Here is a 21,895-nt window from a genome sequence, read left to right as displayed (position 1 = left end):
GCCCCTGAAAGGGATTGGCCTTCGGCAGGAGGAGGCTTTCCTCTTGCATTCTGAAATGAAAGGATTGGTACAGAGCCAGGTAAGGATTGGCGCTGGGAGGACTTCTCATTCAGTGGCTTCCCTTTTCTCTGTAACAGAGCAGTTTAGTCATTTGCTGAGAATGAGGGGGGAAATGAAGGGATAAGAGGTCTAAGAGTAGAGAATGTGTACTGGTCAGCGTAGAGACTAGGAGAGCAAACTGAATGGATAAATACACCAGGGTCGTTGGGCAGCATTGCTTAGCACGCTGGGTGCAGGCATGGGGAGGGCCAACAAGGGGATTCAGCTAGGACCTTGGTTCTCTCTTCTTGATTTCGGAACCCCTTTACATGTTTAAGTGATGGCTCCAGAGAACTTTTGTTTATGTAGGATGTATTAATAATTATTCGATTAGAAATTAATACTGGGAAATTTAGGGGTGCCTAGGTGGCTCAGTTACGCATCTGACCCTTGATTTCAGCTCAGGTCAGGATCTCAGGGTCATGAGATTGAGCCCCCTGTCAGGCTCCTCACTAGACATGGAACCTGCTTGAGATTCATTCTTTCTGTCTGCCCTCCCCCAACCCCCTTATTTGTGCATGTGTGCACTTTCTCTCAAAAAAATTAATAAAGAATTAAAAAATTAAAACTGGGAAATTTAAAAGTACTTAGACTGCTTGTTGACTTCTATTTCATACCGTAATAAACCCGTGTGTTAACATAATGCTTTTATGAAAACTATTTCCAAAACAAAATAGTAAGAAGAATGATGTTTTACACTTCTGCAAATCTTTTTAATCCCTGGTATGTTAGAAGACAGGTGGATTCTCCTGTTTTTCCCTTCAGCCTGTTGTGATACGTTGTTTTTGTTCAAGTTTATGAGGAAACTTCATCTTCACACAGCTAGGTAGTTGGAAAAGGTAGTATTTTATAGCCTTTTCAGATAATTGTGGGTATTCTTCTTTGAGACTGTACTAAAACTACACAGATGGTAAATTTCTTAAAGACGAGAGTATGGATTCTGACCGATAACAGTGACTTTTTTTTTCCCCCCAAGATTTTATTTTTAAGTAATCTCTACACTCAAAATGGGGCTCGAACTTAAAACCCCCGATCAAGAGTCCTGTTCTCCAGTGGCTGAACCAGCCAGGTGCCCCATCAGTGAGCTTTTTGTATATTACAGTTATTGATCTATTATGTTCCAGATCTGTTCTGATCTGTTCTTATAAATCTTTTGCTTTTGCATAATTTTGGAACTTGTTGCCTTTGTACTGTCATAGTTTGCTGAGTTACATAGATTTTCTACATGGTGATATGTTTCATTAGATGATATAAAAAAATGTTGTAAATATCATCACTGTTCATCGAAAAGCTTTTAAGTATTGGGAAGCCATCAAGTTCATAGTGATGGCTGCAAGTTTGCCACCATTCTGATTTGTGCCTGAAAGATGGAATTTTATCATAGGCAACAAATAGTATCGTCCTTTTGGTAACAGGCTTTGTTCAGTTTTGAGAAAACATCTGCCAAACAGGAGACAACTTTCCTTCTTTATTATGTAGCAGAACTGCTTTATGTATTTGATTTCATCATACCACTATTAGACAATGAACTCTGAGACATAAATAAAGATCAATACTTACCTTTATTTGTGCTGAGGTTCCAGTGGTTTTCCTCACCGTTGCTTTTGTACCATCAGTGCAAGTATGATCACAGTGAAAATGGGGGCACAAAACCTCTTAGTAGTATTATGGTAATATGTCTGACCTTGCACAACCTCTGAAAAGTTCGTAAGGCCCCCAGAGGTCCATGAACTACATTTTGAGAATTGATGGTCTGGGCTAAGATTTTTCTTAGGTGTGTTCCGTGGAATTGGGGCGTGATAGTAAAAGATGCTACCACAGACTGGACCACAGACTCTGGCCTGGAGAGTCCTTTACTTTCTTCTTACATAACCGCTCTTTCTAAGAGGGTACCAATATGTGCTTGTCAGCTTATTTATATGAAATATGACAGCTAGGGGCATCTGGGTGGCTCAGTCTGTTAAGTGTCTGCCTTTGGCTCAGGTCATGATTCCAGGGTCCTGCTCAGTGGGAGTCTGCTTCTCCCTCTCTCTCTGCCTCTCCCCTCACTTGTGCACTCGCTCTCAAATAAATAAAAAAAATAAACTTTAAAAAATATGACAGCTACACGCTATGTAGTCAAAAGAAACAGTTGAGGCTGGGATAAGATTTTGGGAGTGAAGAACTGTAGCTTTCAATACAGATCAGTTCAAAGGATTTAAGGACCAGAGTTCTAGTTGTGCATTTACTCATGAGGTTTAGTTGTGAGAATGTCCCCTGCCCTTTCTAAGGTCTCTCACGCCTAAACTGGGATTGATATTATTTGCTTCCAACTTTCTCAGGTAGTTTTGATGTTGGGATGATGCCGTCAGTTCCTTATTCCAGGCAGTTCCTTCAACTTTACATCTATAAAGCTGTGCTTCATGTGTGGTAGATGAGTCCGTAAATGTTCATTGAGTTGATGGACTAAAACAAAACTGTTTATCATGGGGATTTTAAACATATACAGAAGGAGAATTATATAATGAACCTCCATCTGTCCTTAACACTTGTAACTCCAAAAAATAAGAACATGTCCTTGTATAAACAAGATGTGATCATACCCAATAAAATTATAGATAGATCCTTAATACCATTAAATACTCCTCTCATGTTCCAATGTCCTCAACTGAAATAAAATATATACATATGTTTTTACAGTTGGTTTGTTCAGATCTGATCCACACAATCCACTCATTCCATTTGTTTACAATGACTTTTGGTTTCTTTTAATCAAGAACATTTTCATTCGCCCTCCCCCCTTTTTTATGCCATTAACTTGTTGGAGAAACTGGCAGTTTGGTAAATGTCCCAGGGTTTAATTGCTTCCCGGCGATGGCGTTTAGCCTTTTCCCCTGTTGCCTACATTTCTAATAAACTAGAGATGAGACCTACCATCAACAGGTGATTGGATGAAGAAGATGTGGGGCGCGCACACACACATACATACAATGGAATATTAGCCATCAAAAAGAATGAAATCTTGCCATTTGCAAGAAGTGGATGGAACTCTAGAGGATATTATGCTAAGCTAAATAGCCAGAGAAAGACAAATACCATACTGTTGCACTTGTGGAATTTAAGAAACAAAACAGATCAACGTAGGGGAAGGGAAGGAAGAATAAAATAAAAACAGAGAGGAAGGCAAACCGTAAGAGACTCTTAGCTATAGGGAACAAACAGGGTTGCTGGAGGGGAGGTGAGTGCGGGGAAGGAGTACTTGGGTGATGGGCATTAAGGAGGGCACTTGATGTGATGAGCACTGGGTGTTATATGCAACCCAGAAATAACTAAATTCTACTCCTGAACCTAATTATACACTATATGTTAACTAAGTAGAATTAAAAAAAAAAGAAATGAGACTTAAATGTGTGATTAGATTGACATGCAGCTTTTTGTCAAGAATACTTTGTAGATGTGCTGTGTACTTCCTACTTGTATCACATAGGAGAAACACGATGTTTTCCTGATGCCACGCTTGACTGGTGCTTTCAAGTGTGGCAGCCTGAGCTGTCCATTGTTCACCGTCAACTTTTCTTGTCATGATCTTAGCATACATGATTATTGCCAGAGTAAATGAGTTTGGGAACTGTGAGGTGCTAAAACGTGTGTGGAGGTATTATTGAGGTACTATTATAATTACTAATAAAATAGGGCAGTAGCTTTATTTGAGCTAAATTATTAGTGGGATAATATCCAAGAGGCATGGCTGTAGATGGTAACAGCATCCAAATTAGGGACTGTAGGCTTAACGGTGAGAATAATATATGTAGTATGGAATTAATATTTTTTTCTCCTACAGATTTAGAGCTTGTCTCGTAACACTGAATCCTATAAAATAAATTAAACGATTTTGTTAATACTTTCAAACCATTTTATGTCTAGATTAAGAATTAATATGATTTTAAGAGTCACTTAATACAAATACAATTAATTGATACAAAAAGATTCCAAGTGACAAAAAGAATTTGGACACACCCTTGGAGCTCTCTGGGAAATGGGAGTTAAGATGTCAGACAACAAATGTTGTTCAGTTGTTTCTGTGGCGAGAAAATAAAGCATTCTATTTTATGTGGTTCATAATGAATTCGTTTGTAGAAATTATCGTTGAAACCAAACATTGGGAAATCAAAACAAAATGAACATTTGGTAAATATAGTTGGTTTCTTCCCTTTGCTGTTGGATGTCTGTTAAAATGATGCTGTAAGAAAAATCCTTCATATTTGGAGCAGGGTAGAGGACAGGTGCCATGTTCAAGAAATCAGTATAATCTCTACAGAATCAAAGTTGACCATGCTCTTGAAAAACGGAAGCGTTTTTAGGTTGACTGTGGCACATGAAATTTTACCCAGGAACATACTAATGTACTTTTTTCTTCAATAGGAAAATAAAAAGTATTTCAAGCGTAGTGAACTTGCAAAAAAGGAAGAGGAAGCATATTTTGAAAGATGTGGCTACAAGGTAGGACTGCCTGCTTTTTTGTTATTGTATATTTCTGAGTTTAAATTTTTACAGCTGTTGTTAAAGTAACAAAATTATTGATCTCTGTTCACTTTATCAATGTTATACATTAGCCTATAAATGAGAAGCCATCTGGAGAGGTATGAGCTTTTTTCTTTTTTTTTTTTTTTTTTTAAATCTTGAATTCAGGAAAATACATGCATGACTTTTGGCTTGGAATGGTTTGGCTTTTTGTGGACAGCATGAAGTGGCTTGAGATCAAAGCTTGAATTGTTGTTTTTTCTTTTAATTCCTGGATCTGATACTGCCTCGTCTTCATCTCCGCCACCACTCCTCTCCCCACCTCTCCCAATAAAAGTCTATTTTAAAGGGTTTCAAAATATTTTATTCATTCAACCACAGTGGCATTACCAGTGGTATTTTCCCCACTTCCACTTGAATATTTTAAGCCATTGTTTTTATGTTTGCATTGTTAATAATTCCTTTTGGCCCTCAGTACCTCTGCCTGAGATAGAATGCCATACAACATTTATATGCTTTTTTGTAATAAGGTATCACATTTCAAACACAGCTTGTCTATTGTATAGAAAAATGTATAGAAATATTTGGTAGAAAGAAATGAGTTGTTTGGAAGACCTGGATATTTTTGAAGCATGACTAAAAGTATCCTTAAGTTTACCCTGTTATTATCCTATTCAGCTGCTATTCTAGTTGAATAATATTTTAGGGTTTTTATTGGGAGGGGTTAAATGTTATGAGGTGAAGTTTTGCTTATTTTAAAAGAAGACTATCTAGTTTGATAATTTTTTGAACAAACTTTAGAGGTTCTGTTGAAGTTTTTGCAGATCATAAATTTGACATCAACGTTTTGCTTGTGAAACGTGTGTATAATACAATATTCTTGTGCATGTCATGGGGAAAGTTCTAGAAATTTATCAGCATAGCATTTTAGAAGGAAGCATGAGGAATGCAAATGGTATGTATATGCATTTGGTTTGGTTTTGTAGTGTTGGCAGAGGGCAAGTGTTAAAAATGTATTTTTATGTTTCTGATCGATTTCTAAAATATGAAAGTTTGCATTTGTATTTTGATATTTTCCATAAATATATTGGTTTCATTTGCTTCCATTTTGGGAAGTTAAAACACAACTTATGTAAATAGCCATTGAATAGATACTCAGAAGAATTCTCATCTTTTGCTTGCCCATCATTGTCTCACTGACACTTGATCTGGAGTGCGAATCATTGACCATAGGTTCAGTCTGCTGACTTGTTGCTTTCCCAAATCCCTAAATTTGAACGTTTCCAACTTTTTGGTAAGGTAGGAAACTAATTTAAAACGGGCAGTTTTGTGTTGTTTTGATTGCTTCAGTGATAGGTCAGTACTTTCTTGTTTGTATAGAGAGAAGCACTGAGGCAAAGTAACTGAAGATACTGCTCCTAACATTGAGTCCTGTTGACAAAATGTCTTCGATTTTTTCCTACAAGTGACGAACTGGCATTCTATAATTAAAAATGCTTTTCATCCTGAGATTTTGGGAGAAATACCTGTTTTTATGCTTAAAAAAAAGCACAGGGTTTTCGCTCTAAAACATGTTTAATATTCCCTTCTTGGTAGTAATGTAAATACAGCATGTATTACCTTTATTCCTTTATGAAAACTAGTTACCATGTAGAGGCTTGATACCGATTTGGTTTGTGAAAATACAGAAGTTTAGCTTTTTACTTCAACTTTCTGTCAGCACTAATTAACATAACCTTTAGCCATTAACTACAGAATCAGAAATGATGTAATTTTAACCATAGGGCCTTTCTTAATTGAATGTTTTTCCTTAATGTTGACCTTTTATGGTTTTTGTTTTGTTTTGTTTTGTTTTTAATCTTTGGCATTTTATTTTATTTTTTTTAAAGATTATTTATTTATTTATTAGACAGAGAGACAGCCAGTGAGAGAGGGAACACAAGCAGGGGGAGTGGGAGAGGAAGAAGCAGGCTCATAGCGGAGGAGCTTGACGTGGGGCTCGATCCCATAACGCCAGGATCACGCCCTGAGCCGAAGGCAGACGCCCAACCGCTGTGCCACCCAGGCGCCCCTAATCTTCTTTGGCATTTTAGATTAGTCTCAGGATCAGATGGGAAACCATGTTTCAGTATGTTTTTACAGACCACACCATGGGGCTTATAAATCGCTGAACTTAATTTTCCTAAACTGTGAGCTGGGCGGCAGACTCAAGAAAACAACATGAGATTTTTTCCCCCTGCAGGTCTGCATGTGCAAGAACGTCCACTCTGTGTGGGATGAGTGGAAGGCGCCATGGCTGTTGTTGATGCTGTGGTGCTGTATTTCCCTGGGTTCATAACTCATTTTGGGGGCAAATTCTCTGTAGCTTTGGGAGTGTTTCTCCATGTCCAGCAGTGATCTCGGTGCACTTGGAATCCTACCTTTCTTTCTTTTTTTTTTTTTTTAAAGATTTTATTTATTTATTTGACAGAGATAGAGACAGCCAGTGAGAGAGGGAACACAAGCAGGGGGAGTGGGAGAGGAAGAAGCAGGCTCATAGCAGAGGAGCCTGATGTGGGGCTTGATCCCATAACGCCGGGATCACGCCCTGAGCCGAAGGCAGACGCTTAACCGCTGTGCCACCCAGGCGCCCCTGGAATCCTACCTTTCAAAAAGGAGGGTAGGAAAAAGCAGGAGCTTGAGGCTTCACAGTTTTCTTAGAAATTCTTTTTTTGGGTCTTCATTTAAAACCCAGAGCAAGGATCAGATAACCCTGTAGGATGAGTTTCTCAAAGAAGAGAAGCAAGTTGATTATTTTTAAGAAAAATAAAATTCTTTATAGAGTCTAGGGAGAAAGGCATCTAAATTTCAGCCCTTTTAAAAGTTTTTTGATTTTGGAAACCATTATATTTCTGTCACTTTTCAGTAGCAAGAATGCTGTCTTCTGTGTGCATGTTTGCTACTTGTGTCCCTAAAATGGAGGAGTCTGAGTTTTCAAAAGCATGTACATTTTAGGAGGTTTTCCTTGGAACATCTAGAAGAACCTTCAGTATTTAAAACATGTTTAATTTCCATGACCAGTTAATGCATAGAATGGTAAATATTAGCTGTATTATATTTTAAAAGCTGAATTTTATTTGTTTTGGCTATTAATACAGATACAGCCAAAAGAGGAGGACCAGAAACCATTAACTTCTTCAAATCCAGTGCTAGAACTTGAATTGGCAGAGGAAAAGTTACCTATGACTCTTTCTAGGCAAGAGGTAAGTCTGTGTATGAGTGTTTCATGAAAACAAAGAAAAACTCTCCAGGGCAGTTGCATTTATCTCCAGTTCTTTCCAGTAAGCTCCATGTCATTATTGCCTATATAACATGTCTGGCTGAACTAAATAATGTGCAGCTAGCCAGTTTTCTTCTTGAGGTTCTAAATTAATCTCTGCTTTTTTTTTTTTTTTTTAAGATTTTATTTATTTAATTGAGAGAGATTGCACGTGCTTGAGCACGGAGGAGGGGCAGAGGGAAGGGGAGAGGGAAGAAGCAGACTCAGATCATGACCTGAGCCAAAGGCAGATGCTTAACCGGCTGAGCCACCCAGGCGCCCCAGTCTCTGCTTTTCTTGATAATCTTAAACTTTAAAATAATATATTTTTCTAAACTTTTAAAAACTAAACACATTGTTCTAAATATGTATATTTTAAGTAATTATACATAAATTATTTGTCTTAATTATTTTAAATATCCGTTTTGTAATTTAATACATCTTTCTAGGCCAAAACACAGATCTATATAATTTTTTATGATTATATAACTTCCCATATTTTAAAAACTTATTATTTTAAAAACCAAATAGTAATGGTTATTTAGATTGCTTCAGCATTTCCTTATTATAAATCCTACTAAGATAAACATCTTTATACAGATGTCATTGCATACATTCTAACGTATGATTGTTTCCTTTCGAAAGTTTGCGAGAAGCATGATTTCTGGAGTCTGTTGACTAAAGACTGTACATTTGTACAACTTGGGGTATATATCACCACAGGGCTCTGTAGACATGTTGTCTCAGTTTGTACACTTAACTACGGTGCTCGTCTCTACTCTGGTCAGTATCAACTGCTTTTCTGAAAAAACCAGAAACAAAAATTTCAAGACAATCCTGTGACACGAAGAATACAAACTATACAGAGGGGTACCAAACAAAAATGAACTTGGGAGAGGAGGAAAGGACGGCTGACTCTAAATGCTGTCATGGGAAAGTTAGATGAAGGAATTTGGAATATCTCGCACGAGGAGAAGAATATTAGAGGCCTTAAAAAAAAAATCCATTGACAGCAACTGTAATTTTGAAAAACAATTTCATATTCCCTGTGGTTTCATAAAGTAGAACTAAGATAAATGGGTAGAATTTTGAGGGAGGGAGGTTTTAGTTGATTGTGAGAAGTAAAACCTATCTGTCCAAAACTGGGATGGGCTGTTGCATAAAGGGGTGTGGGCCTTGTCACTTGCGTACCTGGTAGAGGTGTGTTTGAGGTCATGTCTGCATTGATGGGAGATAGCACTGGATGGCCTTTTAAGCTGCTTTTGAGTACCAAGCTTCAGTTATCTCACTGGGAGTTCGACCAGTGGTTTCTGTGCTATTATTTATGTTTCCAGATAAAGTTCTTGGTACTAAAAAACATTTTGGATCAACCTTTATTTTTCTCAGTTATTTTTTTCTTGTTATGAAATGGAATGTATATACAAATAGTGTACAAACCATGCATGTGCAATATAATGGAGGATTATAAAACAGACACCCATGTAATCATCACCCAAGTCAAGACACTGTATTATCAGCTCCTCAAAAGCCTGACCTGTGCCCTGCCCTGATCATTACTCACTTCTCTTCTGGGGGATGAGTGGTTTTAATGTAGTCTCGGAATGCTGACTCGAGGCTCTGGTCCATGAGTTATCAGCTGACTCTGGACTTCATTTTCCTTCTGTATGTAAAAGTTCCCACTCCCATCGTAATGTTTTTCTTAGGTAGTCTGGTATACAGATGGAGCCTTTGCTCAAACAGTCAGCCAGAGGACCTTAAACATGGTAGGGTTTTTTAAGGTGTGACAGTAACTTGTTATATCCATTCATGGAAAATTAAAGAAAAAACAAACACAACTGACTTTTTCTATCTGCATTTCAAAATAAGTATTTGGTCACCTAAAGGAGGGTTTACTATTACTAAAAACATTGGAATTGCTATTATTGTTATTGCTTTTTTTTTTTCTTTTTTAAGATTTTATTTGTCAGAGAGACAGAGCACAAGCAGGAGGAGAGGCAGGCAGGGGGAGAAGCAGGCTCTCCACTGAGCGAGGAGCCCGACGTGGGGCTCGATCCCAGGGCCCTGGGATCATGACCTGAGCTGAAGGCAGCCACTGCACTGACTGAGCCACCCAGGTGTCCCTATTGTTCTTACTTCTTACAGGTCATCAGAAGATTGAGAGAAAGAGGAGAACCAATCAGACTATTTGGAGAAACTGATTATGATGCTTTTCAACGTTTAAGAAAAATAGAGATCCTCACACCGGAAGTAAACAAGGTAAGAAGTCAGAACAAAACTTGAGAAAGATGACTCTACCACATAAATAAGAATAGTATGGAGTTTGAGTAATTGCATTATTATAGGCAAAGATGGAAGAGTAAAGTTGCCAGATTACTGCTGCTGAATGTAAGTTTTCTTTAATTTTTTTAAAAAGCACCTGTCTTAAGCATATGTAGTTCAGTGCATTTTGACAAATCCACTCCAAGCACATAACCACCACCCTTAGGAAGGTACAGAATGTTTTCCTCACACAAGAAAGTGCCCTAGTGCCCCTCCTTAGCCAGTCCTCTTCCTTCTCCTCAGTGCCTGTGCAAACAGCTTTGAAAATTCTATCAGTATAGATTAATGTTGCTTGTTCTGCATTTCATATAGATGGAGTCATGAGAGTATGCCTGGCTTCTTATGCTGAGCATATTTTTAAAAAAATTATTGTTTCTACAGAAATCAGTAGTTTGTTCCTTTTCATTGCTGATGATAGTTGTCGGGATATACCATCATTTGTTTGCAGCTTCGGGCTGTTACGAATAACACTGCTAGGAACATTGTTAAACAGGTCTGTTTAGACCTGTGTTAACTTCTCTTCGGTAAATATGTTCTATCTCTCGGTAAATACCTGAAGTAGAATTGCTGAATAATAAAAGTAAATGTGTGCTTTAGTTCTTAAGAAATGCCAAATATTTCTAAATGTCATCAATATTTGTTATTTTAAGTCTTTTAAATGGTAACCATTCTCTTGATGTGTGGTAATATTTCCTTGCAGTTCTATTTATAGCCTCCTGTTAACTAAGGGTAATGAGTGTCTTTTCGTAGACTTATTGCCCATATATTTCTCTGGGCAGCATGTGTTAAAGTCTTTTGTTCATGTTTTAATTGGGTTGTTTGCCCTTTTATTTTTGAATTGTAGGAGTTCTTTGTGTATTCTGAATACAAGTCCTTTGCAGATGTACAGATATATGGTTTGTGACTATTTTCTGCTAGTCTTTGGCTTACCTGTTCTTTTCATGGTGTCTTTTGATGGGCAGAAATTTTAAATTTCGATGAAGTCCACTGTTTTCTTTTATGGTTACCGCTTCTGGTATTTTTCTTAAGAAATATTTGCCTATCCCAAGGTTTTGAAGAGATACTTTATTTTCTCTAAAAGCTTAACAGTTACAGCTTTGATCTTGTTTTATAGCTCAGCAGATGGTCTGTCTTGCTGAATATTCCATAGCCTCCTGGAAAGAATGTCTTTTATACGTTGTGTAAATGTCAGTTACAGTAGTGTTGTTCAGATCTTCTGTGGTCTTAATAACTTACCTTTTTGCTCTGTCAATTACTGAGAGACAGGTGTGGTGATCTATGGCTACGTAACAAACCACCCCAAAACTGAGGAGCTTCAAACAGTTATTATAAAATCTTTTTCAGTCCTTTATGTCTGTAACAAACTACTCTGAAACTTAGTAACTTTTTTTTTTTAAGATTTTATTTATTTATTTGACAGAGATAGAGACCGCCAGCGAGAGAGGGAACACAAGCAGGGGGAGTGGGAGAGGAAGAAGCAGGCTCCCAGCGGAGGAGCCTGATGTGGGGCTCGATCCCATAACGCCGGGATCACGCCCTGAGCTGAAGGCAGACGCTTAATGACTGCGCCACCCAGGCGCCTCTGAAACTTAGTAACTTAAGATAATTTATTATTATCTCTTATGGTTCTGTGGTTTAATTGGGGGTGAACTGGACAGTTTTTTTGCTTGGAGTCTCGCATGTGATTGCAGTCAGATGTCGACTGTCGCCAAGGTCATCCAAAGGCTCCCTTGGACTGGCCTTCCAACTGCGTAATACCTTAGAGGTCCAGCTGTGTGATAGTGTATGTCAGAATTTCCTTCTTTTTTAAGGCTTAATAATACTGTTTTGTATGGATGGATCCCGTTTTGTTTATCCATTCAGCTTCAGTGGACGTTTGAGTTGTTGCTACCTTTCAGCTGTTGTGAGTAATGCTGCTTTGAACATAGGTTTACAAATACCTGTTTGAGTCCCTGCTTTCACTTCTTTTATGTACACGACAGGTGTAGACTTGGTGGATCCCACAGTCATTCTGTTGAACTTCTTTCTTTTAAGCATAAATGAGTAAAATGTTCTTCCGCTGTAATGTTTACAGCAATTTTTTGAAAAATTTTCAGTCCTGTTTAAAACCTTACATTGTTAGTTAGTGGTTTTTGTAATGCTTCATATTTACCAACTTTTATTTCTTTTCTATATCCTGAGTTCCTTTCTTTATCGGAAGACGGTATTAAAATACTAATGTGAACTACTAAATTAGTATGTGATTTAATTTTTCTAGTCCTGTTTCATTCCTTGAAAAATTGTCACTATTAATACTAATTTATTACAACCTGTTGTATTTTAATCTTGCTCAAGCTTGTCCCAGATACTAAAGGGTTCATTTGTAAGTTTTTTAAAAATTGAGGTATAATTGACGTTATTACATTATATTAGTTTCAGATGTACAACTTAGTGATTTGAGATTTATGTTGTGAAATGATTCCCCACCATAAGTGTGGTTAATACCTGTCACCATACATAGTTACAAATTTTTTTTTCTTGTGGCGAGGACTTTCAAGATCTACTCCTACCCGTTTTTAAGTAGGCAGTACAGTATTAACTGTGGCCACCATGCTGTGCATTTTATCCTGGTGACTTATTTTATTATTGGAGCAGACTGTTTGAAGGTGATAACGTAAGTGTGAATGCATTCTAAAGCTCTCCATATTTACTCCTCCCGACCACATCTTATGTTTTTGATGTCACATTTTATGTGTTTTTCTTTAATGATTGTAGTTATAGGTATTTTTACTACTTTTGCCTTTATAAGTGATTAGTCTACCACCTTTCTATATATTTACCTATTCCAGTGAAGTTTATATTTTCATATGTTCTTACTAATTAGCCGCCTTTTCAGCTTAAAGAAGGCCCCTTAACATTGCTTGTAAGGCTGGTTTAGTGGCCATGAACTCATTTAGTTTGCTTGTTTGGGAGACTTTTTATCTCCAATTCTGAATGATGACTTTGTGATGTAGAGTATTCTTGGTTGGAAGTTCTTTCTTGCAGCACTTTGAATGTAGTATGCCTTACCCGCTTTTGTCCTGCAACATTTCTGCTGAAAAATCTGCTGATAGTCTTATGTGCACAACAAATGGTTTTCCTTTTGCTACTTTTAATATTCTCTCCGTGTCTTTACTTTTTGATATTTTAATTAGAATGTGTCTTGGTGGGGGTACGTGTAAATTTTTGAAGTGATCGCCATCCATTTTCCACAGCAGCTGCACCATTTTACGTTAACAGCAATGAAAGGTTCCATTTCTCCACATCCTAGCCAGCACTTACTACTTACTATTATTTTTGATCATAGCCATCCTGATAGATTTGAAGTGGTACCTTATTGTGTGTGTGGTTTTTTTGTTTTTTAAGATTTTTATTTATTTGAACGAGAGAGAGCACAAGCAGTGGGAAAGGGGAGAGGGAGAAGCAGACTCCCCGCTGATCAGGGAGCTGGATGCGGGCTCCATCTCTGGATGCCAGGATCATGACCTGAGTCGAAGGCAGATGCTTAAAGGACTGAGCCACCCAGGCGTCCCCTTATCTGTGGTTTTGATTTGCATTTTCCTAATGACTAGTGATGTTAAGCGTCTTTGTGTTTGCCTACTGGCCTTTTATGTGTGGTCATCTATTCAAGACCGTTGCCCATTTTTAGTGTTTGTTGTTGTTATTGTTATATTGTAGCAATTCTTTATATATTGTGGATATCAGTCTTTATCAGATTAGTGACTTGTAAATATTTCTCCCATTCCACTGGTTATCTTTTCACTCTGTTGATAGTATCTTTGCAGAAAAGTTTTTAATTTTGATGAAGTCCAACATGTACCTATTTTGTTCTTTTGTTTTTTTGGGTTTTTTTGCCTGTGCCTTCGGTGTTGTATCCAAGAAGTGATTGCCAAATCCAGTATCATGAAGCTTTTCCCATGTGTTGTCTTCTGGGAGTTCTATAGTTTTAGCTCTTAAATGTACATCTTCGATCCATTTTGAGTTTTTGTATGTGGTGTAAGGTATGGGTCCAGCTTTAAAGCTGCTTCTGTTTTTATCAAATGGTCACAAACTGGGTGTGAATATAATGTGGACTTTGCTGGTTTATTAGAAACCTAGTAAAAGCCTAGTATATAGATGAGACACTAGTTTCCTATTGACATTGCTGAATGTTAAGGGAATTCAGAGTAGTTGCAGTGAGGTTAGACATTTTAAGTAAACTGGGAAAATGGGTTGAGGGCTCTAGTGGAGACCTGGTCACTTGCGCATTTCATAAATTTCAGCATTTATGAATATTCTCATTTGGATTTGTCACCCATATGTTTTATTTTTCTGACCAGAGTAGCTTTCGTGCATACATTCTTTTAAATTTAAATATGTTCATTATAGTTAACTTTGGACAATGATGATAGCCGTGTAATAAATTGAAATCCTACTTGAGTCTCTAGTTTTACTAAGTTCTTAACTCCTGTGGAGGAAAAAAATGAATTGTACTTACTAGTAGTGAAAAATCAAAAGGGAAACATCAGTGAAATTTCATAGTAGGTGTTCTTTTCACCTTTCTCAGGGCTTGAGGAATGATCTGAAAGCAGCTTTGGATAAGATCGACCAACAGTACCTCAATGAGCTTGTGGGTGGTCAGGAACCTGGAGAGGAAGACACACAGAATGATTTGAAAGTTCACGAAGAAAACACCACAATTGAAGAGTTAGAGGTAATCTCTGCACCCACCTGATCTCATTACCCTATCACGTCTTTTATTCCCTGGGGCAGATGCTTGAGTTCATCAGAAGGTTCAGTTCAGAGCACACTACATGGTCTGTGGTCATTACAAACCCTCCCCCCTTTTCTTATTTCATGCTTTTATTTATTCACTCCCTCTTTCCTCATTCTCCACTCACATTACCCTACTTCCTGCCTTCAGAAGTAGTCATTTTGCTATATTGATGTGCACCCTCTTATTTGGTGGTGGTCTTGGGAAACCAGTAATATTTTGTATGCTTGAGTTTTTAATATACGTAAATGATACTATACTGTAGAATTTTTTTTATGTTTCTTTTTTCCACTTGGAACTGTATTTAAGATCCATCCTTGATGCTTTATGTATATCTGAACCTTTGATTTTAACTGCTGCGTAGCATTTCATATTTTGTGGCATTCACTGTCTTTTACTTTTTGTTCCCCCATAATGAGAGCTGGGTTGCTCCCAGCTCCCTGTTACCACAAACAGCTTTGTGATGTGTAGTCTTGTACATAACCCCTGTGGACTCAGAAGCAGGATGGCTGGATTTATATGTGTGTAACTTGTCCAAGTGCTGGCATGTTGCTCTCTGGAATGGCTGTACCAGTCTCCACCCCCATCAGAAGTGTGTGTGTGCCTTTTATTCCCACAGCCCTGCCAACACTTGGCAGTATCTTGCTTTTTAATTTTCGCCAGCGTGCGGAATGTGGAGTGATATATATGTAATCCTAATTAAAAAGCCGTGTTGTACTATCTAAATGTCTAGCTCAAGCAGAAATCATGGCTTAGTTAAAAGCATCTACTGTTTAATAAACATAAACTGTTATTTTTCTGTTTCTTTTCATTCCTGGCTGCACTCTTCGTGAGATCATAGTTGTTTTAATTGTGCCCCCCCCCCATTCCCCCAGCACTTATCTGTGGACCCTAAATTTGACAGAAATATGTGAGCAACCATTTCTGGGCTTTCTTTTTTATTAAATAGCTTTATTGAGATACTTTACAGCTTACCCATTTAAAATGTACAGTTCACTGGTTTTTAGTATATTCACAGGTTGATGCAACCATCATCACGACCTAATTCTAGAACATTTCTGTTCCCTTAAAAAGAAATCTATCCATTCGTCAGTTTCCTAAGCCCCTTTTTTTTGTCTTTTGATTCATAAAAGATACCTTGCTTTTTAATTGCAGTGACAAATCTGTGTTTTCTCGTTTTTTAACTTACCTAGAAATTCCTTTGGGCTTTTTAAAAAGAGAAATTAGTATATGTAATAAAGATCCATAGTCAGACTGGTGTTGAGAATGTCTGTTCAGCTGTTGCTCTTTACTAATGAATGGAAGCATTATGTTTTCACAGGCATTGGGAGAGTCTTTAGGAAAAGGCGATGATCATAAGGACATGGACATCATTACCAAGTTCCTTAAGGTATGTGCTTTTAGGCTAGGAAAGGAGGACATTTGGGTTGGTTAGAAACTGTTGTTTAATTTTTGGATGATTTAAGGGTTAAGGCCTGGAAAGGGAATCCCTCAGTAAACATGTTTTGCATGTACACGGTTTATGATATGCTGTGCACTGGGTTATAGAGGTTATTAAAGGAGATGTATATTTACTTCATTGCAGCACTTTGAAACTGACTTGTTAATGTAAACACACAGAAGAGAATCACAGCAGTGGAATGAACAAGAAGTTTGGGGAGTTTAAAATTTTCAAAAAACACTCCAGGAGGGAGTGCAATGAGGGGAGTGTTCCAGAAGCTTTTATGAGTGGTGATGACAGTAAGGAGAGGAAGGAGGTGGGAAGACCTTGGCAGTGAAAAAAACCAAACCCATCAGCAGCCTTCAGAGACTGTTCATTTTCTTGGTTCTAGAGATAGCTGCATATTCCTGCCATGACGAGCTCAGTCCATCTTTCTCCTCAGCAGTTCTTGCCTTATGGGTTTAGGTAGAGTGTACGCAAACGCCGGATTCATTTTAGCATTTCTTCACAGACTTTGTGTTCAGGCCAAGAGATTAAAACGCAGGAAGTGCTTTTACTTGTATTAACAGTTTAAATACAACATAATTAGTTATCAAGATTCTTGGTCTGTTGAGGATATGGCTTGGGAACTAGTGTGAACTGGAATTTCCTCTGTGACAGCCTCTCCTTAGAGAGGCTACCGATAGGTAATGCCACTAGGGGGGTATGTCCTCCTCCACCTTCCCTGTGTACCTGCCTCTAGAAACGGTGCTCCTGATGCATTTAAACCCAAGGGGCACTAGGGTGGCTTTCCGGGGCTGGGTAGAGGGATTATAGTTTCTTTATTTTTGTTTTTTGTTTTCCTTCTTTCTCCTTTAGTCAGGTGCTTTATTGGGAATATTTAATTAAATCATTGTCTCTACTACAAAAGTCCAGATAGAGGCATGCCCCACTTTATAGTGCTTGGTTTTATTGTGCTTTGCAGATAATGCGGTTTTCTTTGGTGATTTTTTGTTGTTGTTTTGGGTTTTTTGGGGGGAGGGTTTCTTTTTTTTTTTTTTTTCTTGTTTTTTTTCCTTTACAAATTGACAGTTTGTGGCAGCCATGTGTTGAACAAGTGTATTGGCACAATTTTTCCGATAGCATTTGTTCACTTTGTATCTCTGTGTCTCATTTTGGTGATTCTCACAATATTTCAGACTTTTTCATTGTTATTATATTTGTCATGGTTAATCGTGATCAGTGATTAGGACATGAAAGGTCAGATAATGATTAGCATGTTTTAGCAGTAAAGGCGGGAGGAGGAGAGGAAGAGAGAGAATTTCAAGCAGGCTCCATGCCCAGTGCAGAGCCCAGTGCGGGGGCGGGGGGGTGGCCAGTCTCCTGACCCTGAGATCATGACCTGAGCTGAAATCAAGAGTCTGGATGCTTAACCGACTGAACCACCCAGGCATCCCAGCAATAAAGTATTTTTTAATTAAGGTATATACATTTTTTTAATGTAATGCTATCATACACTTGAATAGACTACATTATAATGTAAACATAATTTTTATATGCATTAGGAAACTAAAAAATTCCTTTGACTCACTTTATTGTGATACTGTATTAATGTGGTGGTCTGGAACCAATCCTGCAGTGTGCATGGGGTGTGCCTGTATTACAACAACATACTTGGAAGATTGATTAAATATCACAACACATATGGTATGATGGCGAATAGGTCTAGGTGGGTTGAATTGTAGTAGAAATATGAGTAAAAGTTTATTTCTGTCAAAGTTACCTATGAAATTTGAAATTTGGTAGTTCTTGTTGGGGGAAAACTACAAAACATATATGCAAAATAAGCAGAAATAGTTCATTAAATATTGATGCTATTTTAATTAGAAAAAAATTTATTCTAAAGATGATAATACACTGTTTGGTGTTTTAGAGAACTTTTAAACCTTTTGAACCACTGGGTGGCATCGTAGTCTAAATTTACCCATTCTTTCATCAGTTTCTTCTTGGTGTTTGGGCTAAAGAATTGAATGCCAGAGAAGATTATGTGAAGCGCAGTGTACAGGGCAAACTGAACAGTGCTACTCAAAAGCAGACTGAGTCCTATCTCAGACCCCTTTTCAGAAAGCTTCGGAAAAGGGTAAGGTTCCTTGAAAAATGCTTTTATATAACTGATTTTTTTAAAAAATAGAATATATAAAGTTAGAATAAATGGCAGTCTGTAATTATACACTGTAGCTTCCAAAAATAATTATGCTTTTTTTTTCTTTTCTAGAATCTTCCTGCTGATATTAAAGAATCCATAACAGATATTATTAAATTCATGTTGCAGAGAGAATATGTAAAGGTACATTACCGTGCTGGGCATGAGTATCATGGTTATGAGCTTATCTAGGTTGTGTGTGCATAATGTGTTCATTTGGTGTGGGAGTGTTTTACATAGGAGCTTTAATAAATGGGAAATGAATTAGTAGTAAAAGAAAAAAACCCCACAAAACCTTTTATCTAATTCATTGTCAGCTTTATTATTAGGCATTGATAATAAACTTTTCTGACCACATTGATTTTTTTAGTCATTTTTAAGGTAGGTGTAGAGATTCTTCAGAGCATGGACTGGATATATAGGCAATGTTCATTTCATGAATGGAATTGGATTTCAAAGATTGTTCAAGATTATGGCTCGGAACAAATTTTCCCATAGAAACAATGTTATGTAGATTAGTTTCCCAGGCCAGCTATAAAAGCCTACTTAATCCGTAATATAGCTAAACTATTGTACTAACCATACAATGGAATTTAACCACCCTTTATACTTGTATGAGAAAATGTTCCAAGTAAGGCCGCCAGAATTCACCCCTCCCATTTCAGAACAGCAACAATAGCAGACCCAGTGTCTTTGCTCCTGCATGGGCTCTAGGAAGTGGCGGCTGGGGGGAAGAGCCCCCAGTGGCCCAGCGCTCCTGGAGTGGAGTTCAGAAAGGGAAGTGGGAGGCTGTCATTTGGTGCAGGGAACGTAAAGAGAATGGCCTGCTGGCCCAGTAATGGGGATTGGACTCGTGCCCCTGCGTCTGGCCCATCAGCAGAGTCTAAAGAGGGAAGCTTCTAGTGCCAGTGCTTCTCAAGAGTGAGGAGGAGGGATTTTCAGCGCAACAGTTCCGCTGACCCTTCCAGAGTAGGTGGGGCTCTGGCAGAAAAGTGGGGGTGCCAGGGCTTACTCCTGTGCTCTGAGTATCTGTACTCAAACAGGGGGTCAGCTAGCACGCCTGGGGGACTGGAGCCTTGTGCTAATGATGGGAACATAGTGATTTTTTTCTCCCTCCGTTTGAGAGCCAGTTCCTTTTATCACCGGTAATGTTTTTGTTTTACGCCTGTAAATTTTATTCCTGGATAGTTCCTATTAGTTGCATGGTATTTAGTAAGGACAGTTCCCTTGAAAGGGATCAATAAGGTCAGCATCACTGCGAAAGAAATCACGTCACCTGCCTACTAGTGAGCATGCCTTTCCTCTTGTTACTTTTTACATTTTCATATTTGAGAAGCAGGTGAAAGTTCATTTTGTGTAAACTGCAGAAGAACCAAGAAACTTCAATAACCTAATTGGACAGCTTTCTTTAGAAATTCGGGGAGACTAAATACCGAGAATTTTATCATTTAACATCCAGTGCGAAAATTGACACAAGTCAGAATCTGTGATAAAAGTGTGTAACATGCCCTTTAAAATGAAGCTTTATAAAACTGGGTAGAGCAAATTCAAATTTGTCTTCAGGGTAGAAAACGATCTTCCAGTTAGCCTGTTTCTAGTACCTGATTTTTAAAATCAACTCTGCTTATCAGTCACATAGCTATTTGGTTTTTAAAATTAAAATCTCTTCAAGACCTGACTGTATGAGCTACTCTGTTTTATTCTCCTTTTTTTCCTCCTAGGTAGCCAGGCTGGCTGGGTTTAGAAAAAAAACCATTTGTCTTCATCGGTTTCTATCTTTACGTTTTGTAGCTTTTATTTTAAGGTTCTTGGCAGGTGGGAAGTGTAGAGGGGCCAAAGTGAAGCGATCTCATCCTGTAACTATTCAGCTCAAGGGTTAGTATTTAATCTCTGTTTACACATCTGCTGTGGACCCTGTGTGATAGTCCCAGCTCACGGAGCCCCTGCTGCTTTCAGAGGCCGCACTGCTGTGCAGACAGTGAGTCTAGTTGCAGGTTGGCTTATGAAAAACCAGTTAGCCTCCATCTTCTACGTGTGACCACCTGTGGAGAAGACTGGGTGTAAAGGAGACCCAAACTAGAGTTTCTGTCAGCACATCAGATTACCTACCTGGTAATTCCAGATCTGAAATGTATTAATAGCCATTGCACAAAGGCTGCAAAAGAATGTTTGTCTTTTTACTCACAGGATTAGCTTTGGTTTCTGGTTTTCCATGGACGTTTGTGGTCCTGGACAGGGCAGTTCGTCACCCCATATTTTAATTTCTTTTGTTTGAATAGTGGGACATGCTCAGGAGATGGAGGAAAATTATGTCATAAAGGGCTGTGAGACACTTCACAAATTGGGACCAACCCAATAGTTTTGCTTTTCTGATCTCTTTAAACTTTCTTTTTAGGCTAATGATGCTTATCTTCAGATGGCCATTGGAAATGCCCCTTGGCCCATAGGTGTCACCATGGTTGGTATCCATGCCAGAACTGGTAGAGAAAAGATTTTTTCTAAGCATGTTGCACATGTTCTAAATGATGAAACGCAGCGGAAATACATTCAGGTAAGCAATTGGGAGAGAAAGAAATTGCTCTGGAGGTTAACATTCTACAGTTCCCAAACTGTCAATTTTGATAGCAGATGAAGAATTATAGCACATTGGATGTGGTATGATAGGACACAAGTCCACTTTCCATAAGTACTTATGCTTAAGACCTCTTCACTGAATACAGTAGAAACCTTGTAAGTTTCATATATGACGCAAGACAGGGTGAGGCATTGTGCTTTGATTACCTCTGTGTTGAAATAATGCTCTTTCAGTTGGCTTTGGGAGTTTGGTGAAGGACAAATTTAGACTATTTAGCAGTAAATCTCATTTTGTTATTTACCAGATAGATTTAACATCTACTGGGCCAAAAAGAAGGTATGAGTAGTAAAAATCTGGCTTTAACGAATGTATTTTTCAGTAACATTTAATGACACTTCCCGACACAAACAGGGCTAAAGGGTTAATAGTTTATTTTCTTATGATCCTCTGTGCCTCACATAAACTTGTTTGCATTGTTGTTGGGTAAAACTTTTCTCCTTAGTTGGGGGGAAAAAAAAGTCAACTGTTATCCCACTTTTGCCAAATTGTCAAAAATCCCAGATTGTGTCTGTATAATGACTTGTGCCGGATGTTAATTCTAAAGTTTGAAGATGATACTCAGGAAGTTTACTTAAAATGTAAAATTTGCTTAGAATGCATAACGTGCTTTCAGATTTTGTGCCAGAGAGCAATTATTACCATATTCATGA

General features: G+C 38.0%; 1 protein-coding gene across 4 annotated transcripts in view; it reads left to right on the top strand.

The window, feature by feature from the left end:
* The window catches only part of PRPF18 (pre-mRNA processing factor 18), a 94,377-nt gene that overhangs the window by 60,858 nt on the left and 11,624 nt on the right, over window positions 1-21,895 (top strand). For 2 of the 4 annotated variants that reach the window (XM_044392153.3, XM_057304601.1), the window contains 9 exons: window positions 4,501-4,578; window positions 4,692-4,718; window positions 7,737-7,841; window positions 10,040-10,153; window positions 14,781-14,927; window positions 16,309-16,377; window positions 18,407-18,547; window positions 18,683-18,754; window positions 21,006-21,161. In XM_044392153.3, coding sequence (XP_044248088.1) covers window positions 4,501-4,578; window positions 4,692-4,718; window positions 7,737-7,841; window positions 10,040-10,153; window positions 14,781-14,927; window positions 16,309-16,377; window positions 18,407-18,547; window positions 18,683-18,754; window positions 21,006-21,161 — 909 coding nt within the window. The remainder of the gene's footprint in view (window positions 1-4,500; window positions 4,579-4,691; window positions 4,719-7,736; window positions 7,842-10,039; window positions 10,154-14,780; window positions 14,928-16,308; window positions 16,378-18,406; window positions 18,548-18,682; window positions 18,755-21,005; window positions 21,162-21,895) is intronic. The other 2 variants (XM_057304602.1, XM_026479053.4) reach the window with 1 other exon arrangement.

The sequence above is a fragment of the Ursus arctos genome, unplaced genomic scaffold, assembly GCF_023065955.2.
Source record: "Ursus arctos isolate Adak ecotype North America unplaced genomic scaffold, UrsArc2.0 scaffold_30, whole genome shotgun sequence".
NCBI classification, from domain to species: Eukaryota; Metazoa; Chordata; class Mammalia; order Carnivora; family Ursidae; genus Ursus; species Ursus arctos.
Note: the sequence above shows the minus strand (reverse complement) of the source record. Positions and strands in the feature narration are given on the sequence as shown.